The 9,416-nt window shown below is 32.7% G+C and overlaps 2 protein-coding genes across 2 annotated transcripts; both read right to left on the bottom strand.

Moving 5' to 3' along the window:
* LOC18591584 lies at positions 679 to 1,909 on the bottom strand. Its single transcript, XM_018126130.1, has one exon. The coding sequence runs from the start codon at positions 1,653 to 1,655 to the stop codon at positions 1,320 to 1,322; it is 336 nt and encodes a 111-aa protein (XP_017981619.1). The 5' UTR covers positions 1,656 to 1,909; the 3' UTR covers positions 679 to 1,319.
* LOC18591583 (rac-like GTP-binding protein 5) lies at positions 6,319 to 8,701 on the bottom strand. The gene is made up of 7 exons (XM_007017790.2): positions 8,181 to 8,701; positions 7,673 to 7,760; positions 7,473 to 7,582; positions 7,294 to 7,357; positions 7,028 to 7,092; positions 6,872 to 6,937; positions 6,319 to 6,774 (listed from the first exon to the last, which is right to left on the bottom strand). Exons 1-7 carry the CDS (start codon positions 8,277 to 8,279, stop codon positions 6,673 to 6,675), a joined length of 594 nt encoding a protein of 197 aa, XP_007017852.1. The 5' UTR covers positions 8,280 to 8,701; the 3' UTR covers positions 6,319 to 6,672.

The raw sequence follows: 9,416 nt of genomic DNA, 5'->3' as shown, positions 1-9,416 counted from the left end.
AAACAACTACCAAAAAGCTTCATCATTTACTTAGTACCTTTCTAATTACTTACACCCAAAGTAGGTTTGACGAATGACAAGACAGTATATAAGTAAAAACCGGGGGAGTAGATTACATTCCAACCCCATTACCGAGCATTGCGTTGTTTTGGACCTAGTCAGCGTCAGTAAATGCCAAGCTGACGTTGCATCAAATAGAATTTCCTACTTATGCTATGGACATCTAAACCACCGGAGGTTCGGAGCCAATTACACCCTGTTTTTTTGTTCATTTTTAAAAGGAAGAGCTGATTGACTCCTTTAAGATGTGTACTAACTAACAAATTGCTTCTTGTGGGGTTAAAATCAGCAGCAAATCTACACTGCGTAAATATATGCTGAAGGCAGCCATTGGGAGCTTGGGTGAATTCAGATTTTGGAGTTCCTTTTCATTTCAGCAACATCTCATTCTGAGTCCCTGGATGGCTTTACGCTAAGGGGATTGCCCTGGATTTTGGAAATCAATAGATGGAAGCAGCCACCGCAGCGGTATTTCTTCACCACTCGGCATCGAAACGGATGGAGGGCCACCGACTACTACACATCCCATCCAAATTATTCCATCGACATCCTTGCAATTATTTGTAGTACTACCTTTCCTATCCATAAACAAGACAAAAGGAAGGGAACCCAACCTGCTAAGAAGAAGCATGGCGTGTTCTAAACAGACAAACCAACAAAAAACACACAAAACTAGGACTCTACTTTAACTGTTTTATATGAACAAACGTACCAATACACTTTTTTTTTTTTTTTTTGCAAAAGTGCTCTTCTTACTTATTTTCCTGAAAAATCTGTAATAAATAATAATTGCCACCCTAACTCTGACATCTTTCAACATATAAACTGCAATAACCTTTTTGAGAATCCTGGACTGGACTTCCTCCTGGCAAAAATGCTGTGTTCCTTGTCAGTAGGCCGACCAAACCAAGCAATTAAACTATGTAAACTCGGCCTCGCTCCTCTGTTTCCATCTTGAAAGCACTTGTACAACAGAACAAACTTTGGTTGGTGCAAAAGAAAAAACCAAGAGCAACGGAGAACTATTTATTTATTTATTCACAAAACATCTTCCACTTGGTATGTTATTTTATAGCTTTATACACACTATTTTATTCCTCTCAATCAAAATTCAAGGAGAAAACAACCCAAACACCTCAAGGCTTTTGTCTTAGCCAGAGACAACCTTATATCTTACAGCTTCGAAACTCAAATACCCCTTTTATTCTTCTTCTTTTTTTTCTGCTCGTGCTTTTCAACTTTTTCATTCACTTTTTTTGTTACAAAGAACCGTATGGAATTTGCTGAGGGAGCCTGAACCGGACCTGAGAAGCAGGGGAACGCACCGCCACACCGTGCCAGCAAATACCACCCTTGCACATCTCGTGAACATGGACCGCAGCAGCGTGATCACGGGAAATCGCGTACGTGGCTTTACGAGAGACATCCCACGTCAGCGTCCCGACCAAGATGAGACCCACCACCGTGCTCGACACAATCAGCACGAACCCGCCACTGAAGCTCCGCCCACATACTAAACCATAGGCCTTTATCCCCGCTATCACTGCCACGTAGATCGTCATCAAATTCCCAATCACCGCATCCGATATCGCCATATCCCTCCCCCCTCGCCCCCAATTTCCCTCTTCTCCTCCTCCTCCTCCTCCTCCTCCTCCTCCTCCTCCCCCTCCTAATGAACCAAATTTTACAATTCAGTAAACAGTGAAAGAGCTAAGCTGTGGGGCGCCGACGATTAAGAGAGAGAAGAATTTGGTGGACGAAGAGCGGATTTTAACGAGTTAAATGAGTCGTCTTGGGAATGCCGGGTTCGGGGTTTTAAATTAATATAATTACGGGGTTGAAATTACAACAAGGGGCTCGTCTCCAAATTAATATTCTTTTTGGAAAAAAAAAATCAATATTTTTTTTTTGCCAAAAAGAATATTGATTTTGATTGAGCTTATCTTCACTCTCTCGTTTCTTTTGGCAAAGGAAAGTGGAATGGGATGGCATCTAGTTTTTGTCGTACACCCGCCGATTTTTTTAATCCAATTAAATAACGCCACGTTTCCATTCCTTGCTTTAAGATATTATACATTACATGTTAACCCTTCTTGCATGGCTTCTGCTGTACCGTTTTGTTCCACTGTGCCTGCTAGTTGCAACCTTTTTCTCTTGCAGCAGTGTTAACGGTAACGCTTAGGATATGGTGAGTAGGAGTGAGGAAAATCAAATCAAATTAATTGTTTAATTAAATTATATGTAATTTAAGTAATACTGTTTAGTTTAATTAATTTATTATATTAATTGATTTAAACTATTTGATCTAATTAGTTTTGTGGTCGGTTTTAATCTTAAAATTTTTAAATTAATTCACTCAAAAAATTAATTAAATTTTTATATATTTTTTATATATATTAATATATATAATAATTTGTATATATATTAAGAAGAATTGATAGTAAATTTAATTAATAATATATTTAAAATATATTGATTTATTATATATACATATTCGAATTATAATCACAACAATTTAATTTTGGTTATATATTTTTTTTATAAAATTGTATTGATATAAAATTACAAATTATATATTTTAAATGATATAATTTATATTTTAATATTATAATATATGATAATAAATATCTTACATATTAATATATTATAATTATTATACATTGGTAATAGTTCGTAATATAAAATGTTATGAATATATATATAATTATATATATATATATTTTTTTTTATATATAAATATTACTATAACTTATAATAAATTTTATTTATATGATTACACTTAGTAACCTTATTAATTATCACCTTAATTTTTATAACATATTGTTTATAATTAGTTATTATTTATACAAACTTTGATATAAAACATTATAACATATAAGTTATGTCATTAATTTCATATATACATAATAAAGTAATATATTATACATATACATATATTTAATTTTTATACAAGCATAACTGTAATTTATAATATACTTTATTTATATTATTATACTTAATAATTTTATTAGTTATCATCTTAATTTTTATAACATATTATTTATAATTAATTATTATTTATACAAACTTTGATATAAAAATTAAAATATTATAAAATATAAATTGTGTCATTAATTTCATATATATAATAAAGTAATATTATATATATAATTTGTATATTTTATAATTATAGATGAAGGTTTTAAGTTTTAATATTATAATTTATAAATAAAATAAAATTTTGATCCATTGGTCCAAAACTAAATTGACTAAACTAATTTTATGTTTGGTCGGTTTGGTATTTTTTTTATATTTGATCAATTTTGATCAATTTTTTAAAAATATTTGATCTATTTGGTTTTTAAGTATAGTGGATCAAACCACTCAATCCATCCATTTATTTACCCTCAAAGGTGAGTGTGATTGTTAATATATTAAAATATTATTATATATCATATAATATTCAAAAATAATGAACAGATATCTAACATTGTATATGATCGTGTATACTTCCATACGTAATAGCTATTTGACAATGCGTAACACTTTAATCAAATTTTTATTGATTATATTTTTAATATACTAAACTTTTTTATTTTTAATTAATAAATTAACAGTATCACCTAGAATAAGGTGAGTATGAGTATTAACATAATAAAATATTACTGTATAGCATACGATATTAACAAAAGATAAATATGAATTGATACCTAACATCATATTCACTAAAAATAAATATGAATGAATACGTGACAATCATATATAATCATGTATTGTTCGATGTGTGATATGTATCTTATGATACAATACACATTAATCAAATTTTTGTTAATTTTATCTTTAACGTAAAAACCTTTTTTATTTTTAATTAATAAGTTAACATAAAAAATACATATCATATTTAAAAATATACCTTATAAACAATTATGCTGAAAATTTAAATTAAAAATAATGATATTTTCACTTTACATCACATCATCTTTTAATTTATTAAAAAATATTTTACATTTATACAATATTATTTATAATTAATTTTAAAACCTTTTAATCTATTTTACCATACTATATTCAATACTCAAAAATAAAATAAAACTTTGATACATTTTTCTGGGTTTTTCCAAGTGATTTTGATGCATGTTTGACAAATATAGAAAAAAATGGGACAGGCTGCCACTTTCCAATACCAGGCGGAAAACATAGGAAGAAAATAGGAGGTCTTGGCTTGAGCCGCGTTTAAACAAGAATTGGCCCCCCAGAAAGAAAATTGCGAGGAAATTGAGAGACCACCAAATCCCACAGGGAAGGAAGATTTGATTTCTGTTGCGTAAAGTTTGGTCTTAGCTGGGCAGATCATGTTTAATTATGACGTTGATCGATCAAAGGTGTGAGTATGATGTGGGGAAGGGAGGGAGACATAATGTGCAATGTTTACCTTGCTATCAAACTAGGCGGCACCATTATTATTTACTTTTACTAGTGATTAGACGATAATTCTTTAATTAAAATAATTAAACCTGGTTAAAGGGCATGGTTAGATGGTAAAAGGAGAATTTCCTGTCCCAATGTTGTACCACCCTTCCTTCCTTCCTTCCTCCTCGAAAGTGAGTAAAGGCAACCCAAGAAGTTTGGGAATTGAAATTAGGGTTCATGGAATTTCAGCCAAGTTTTTTTAGGGTTCATGAAGAGGGGTTGGACGTGTTGGTTCATGAACCAGAATAAACGTTTCTCGAAAGCAGACTTGGAGCGCCCTTTTTGAATTTGGGTGCAAATTCAACACATATTTTACGTTTTCCTCCAATTTTGTGTTCATAACTTTCTTTTACATCACGAGACCATATTTTCTTTGGATTAATGAGTTATGTGGAGATCTTGGAAAATGTCAAGCAAAGACTAACATATTCTCATTTAATTGGTATTGCGTTTTTGACTTACTGAAAATTGCAAACTTTCATACGAAACAGTTTAATGATGAATTTTTCTTGTTATGAATTTCAAAGATAATTAAAAGCACTTCTCACGTTGAATACGAAATCAAAATTGAGAAAATGACGTAAGAAATAATTACAAATAAAAATAACTTCTTATTTCAGCACAAAAATAATAAAAAATAAGAATAAAACACTTCCCACTGTCAGAATTAAATTCTCAAAATCTAATTCAAAAATAATAAAAACACCTTTAAAGTATCAAATTCAAATCTACTATTCAGTCGAAGAGATAACACTTTTTCTTTTTCTTTTTGGTTAATTTAAATGATTTTGTGATAATAAATGTATTTAAAAGAGTTCAGGTACTGATTCATGCGTTATTGATATTTTGGAAATGATATTTGATCATGAAGTGTTTAAAGTTTTCCTGATTTACTGTGTGCTTTTAAGCTTTTTTGATTTGTTATATTTAAAAGTTAGACTTACGACTTCTTACCGTTTCAAGTCAAGTAGAGCACCAATTTCCTTTAAAAAAACAAAAGAGAGAAAAGAACTTGGAAGAGGGCAACAGCCCCGATGGACACGAGTCATGGAAAATTCCACTCGCCTACTCCTTCCGCAATGCCAAATTCGTTTGGAAAAATCATGGAATATATGGGACCGTTTTTCACTTAGCCTTAACCAACACATAGCCATTGCTTGTTGCAGTAACCATCACACTTAAAAGCCCAACGTTGAAACTTGCATTGTTTATGAATTAATAAATTGTGTGTTTACAGTTCTTGACCCTATTTTCCTGGGTCCGGCTGCGTCCATGCAGACTGGAGCTTTAGATTTAGGTCTTAATTACAGGTCCACTCCTAGCTCCTCAGGTCAGGTGGGCCTGACCCCATTAAGGAGTCCTCACACCACTCCCAAGCCAGGCTCCTTTTAAATATTTCTTAAAACGCCTACAAGTAGACTGGGCCTAATGCCAACAGTGGCTTTGCTTTCCATACGACTTAAAACTTAACCTCATTAATCAGTAGATAAGCACATAATTAACACAGTCAAATCTATATTCCCATGATAGAAAATACAAGCATCTACTTGACACTATGAAATGAAAAAAATCATACTGAAAACAATACTTGAAAATCAAGACAGAATATAAAATTTAGAAACTAACTTAATCGCGATTCCATAACCCCATAAATCCGGAACCCGGAACACTTAGGTTGTTTGGTATGGATGATATGAAGGAGTGATAAGGCTACCGGGGATAGGATTTGCCCCATTTGGTAATTTGTCTATATAAGAAAATCACATGACACATCAACTCTATTAAATTTTATGACTCATGGCATCCAGCTATACTAATCCATTAATCAAATTGCTTAAATTTAAACATCATGCAAGAAAACAGTTATTTTGTAATAGCATCTTCCTCACATCTGGTTAATACACGAGTGAAGTCTAAACATGAAACGCAGAAGGGACGTGCATGTTAACAAGGAATGCTTCTCATCAACTATAGATCATGACAATAAGTAAAACACGAAACAAACAATCTGATGCTTTCACAGAAATCCCTAGAATGTCAGTTGAGACTATACATGATGGCTTGCGGCTTCCTTGAATTGAAAAAGGTGACAGTGATAGAGATATGAGCAGCAAGAAGCTGGCAAGTCAATCCATCTTTGTCGTTCTTGAATCTTTCCACTGATCATAGTATTGAGCAACCACCATGTGCCTTTTTCTTCTTCTTATTTTTCTTCGGAGGCTGGAGCACTACCTTAATAGCTGCATCAAAAACTGCCTTCACATTCTGCATAAAAGCCATCACACAAGATCCCATCAGAAAAAGGGGCTTCAACACAACTTTTTGGTTAAAACATACAAAGAATATGTAGAGAAACTTTAACCTGCTGTGTTTTTGAACTACACTCAATGTAGGCAGGAGACCCAATCTGTTTCCTTAGTTCCTCTCCCTTCAGAAAGAAGCAATGCAAGACCAATATTTTAAATAAGTGCAACATATTCTAATTGAAAAAAGAAACTAATAATGTGTTCATATTTACCTGAGCTGCAGAAATAGGCACTGCACCAGGGTGGTCTACAAAAAATTGCTGATCATCCCGGAGATCTGCAGCAGCAAAGTGAAGAAAACATGACATGACAACATTTCATGAAACAAAAGAATTGCAGAAACATCAGTATAAAAGGATTCTCCATTAATTTGAGAAAAATTTCAGTCACCTAGAGATTCAAATCAATTGCAATTCACAAACACAACATTGGCAGGCATATATTAGAGATACCGTTATCCAAGGAGTAAAAATCATACCAAGCTTAGTTCCAACAAGAATTATCGGAACACCAGGTGCATAATGCTTTAATTCCGGAATCCACTGAAATGGAAAGCAAGCAAATACATGATCAGCATTCAGCATGCATACAGCATTACAGACATCTCATATTGAACAAAATTATCTTCTCAAAACAGAAGATATTCCATGGTTAAACCTTCTTGGCCACATTTTCATAACTGGCCTTGCTGATGAGAGAAAATGCAAGTATAAAGACATCAGCCCCACGATAGCTCAGCGGTCTTAATCTATTGTAATCCTCCTGACCTGTTCCGAGGCAATGATTTCAAACCAAAAGCAAGAAAGAACTTCAACTTAATAATAGAAGAGGAAATTTAGAAGCTATTCCCAAATTACCAGCAGTATCCCATAAGCCTAAGTTGACAGTGCTGCCATCCACAACAACATTTGCACTGAAATTGTCGAAAACAGTTGGGACATAGTCCTGTTACCATAACAATTGTAAAAGTAAACAGTTATTATCAATAAAGAAGATCAGTATCCGAAATGATATAATCCAGCACAGAAAGCATTAAGCCCCAATCTTGGTTTCAATTAACCGCGAAAAGATCTAATTGCACCTGATCTGCATACATTGTACCGCATCAAGCCTAATCTTGACAGCATTTATAACAGACAACAAAATTTTCACAGTAATCTCAAAATTGTAGAAATCTTTAAGAAAGCTCAGTCGAACATCATCAATTTTAAACAATTCTTCCTTCATTTCTCCAGAAATAATATAACCATTCAGCTATCTATTGAGAACCAAATGGAAAATTAGAAAAAAAAAAGTTAATAAATCATGCGATCATGCAACAAAGATCCGAAAACTCAGAAAAGAGGACAGGGTAAAAGGCTTCACCGTAGGGAAAGTATTGCTGGTGTAGGAAATCAGCATGCAGGTCTTTCCGACGGCGCCATCGCCGACGGTAACGCACTTTATGAATCTCGAGGCGCTCATTTTTCTCCTCCGCCGTACGAATTAAAAAGTATACCAAGAATACCAAATCGCCTACAGCCTGCTTTCCCCCCCCTTCTCCTTTTTCTTCCAAATCTTGGAATTCTTTTTCCAAGAATCTGGGGGGTTCGCGGCTTTTCTTTCTCAGATTTGCTTCGCGCTCTCGTTGGTTAAACAAAGAATGAGAGATCCACGGGCCTCATCGCTTCTCTCTACGACCAAACTCTAAGGAACAGATTGAATGGAGAGTCGAAGCTAGTGAACAGAGAGGAAATGGAGAGAAAGATAGAGAGAGAAAGGGGCGAAAATGGCAAAATGAGAGGGGGGAAACGGGGCAGAGAAAGAGAGGGAGAGAGACAGAGAGAGAAATCGAAATCACAAATGCTGTTGAATCGTAAGCTGACCTAGCCAGCCTTTCGCCAGCTAGGCCTCTATAACAACTTCTTATCAGCATTTACCACATCCTATTATCATCCTTTCTTTTATTTTCTTTCTATTTTGTTTCTTTTTTCCTAAATATAAAAAAAAATACCTTAATGTAAATTGCAACCTAACCATTTTTATCTGCCAAAATGCATATTTTTCTCACCATAAATTGATACTATTAATTTTTAGGATAAATCCTATCTACATTTTTTGTAATTTCAAAAATTTCTCAAGTGATATTTTGTGATTTTCTTAATTAATATTTAGAAATAATTTCTGTTCTCATAAAAATTAAGTTATTAATTTTTTCATTAAATTACCACAATACTTTCAATTTAAAATTATCCTTTTTTTTTCATATATAACAGTTTTTATAGTTTTACTGAAAACAAAAGAATAATCTAACCTCTTATCAAAATAAAAATTATTCACACGATATTAATAAAGAAAAAAATCACAATCAGTCATATGAAAAAAAGTTCAAATCATAAAAAGTATTAATGAAATTCACCTTTTTAATATTAATTTTACTTATTATTTATAGTTAACTGTAATTGAAGGTAATAATTAGCATGATAAGATGATCATTAGTTTATAACCAAGAAACACACACACACACGCAAAAAAGAAAAGCCAAATGCTTCCTTTCATTTACTTTATATCAAGCTTTTTTTATAGGAAAACTTCAAAGAACAAATGGCAATGCACTTTTAG

Source organism: Theobroma cacao, chromosome 8, assembly GCF_000208745.1.
Source record: "Theobroma cacao cultivar B97-61/B2 chromosome 8, Criollo_cocoa_genome_V2, whole genome shotgun sequence".
In the NCBI taxonomy this organism is placed as follows: Eukaryota; Viridiplantae; Streptophyta; class Magnoliopsida; order Malvales; family Malvaceae; genus Theobroma; species Theobroma cacao.
This window is presented reverse-complemented; position numbering and strand designations above follow the sequence as displayed.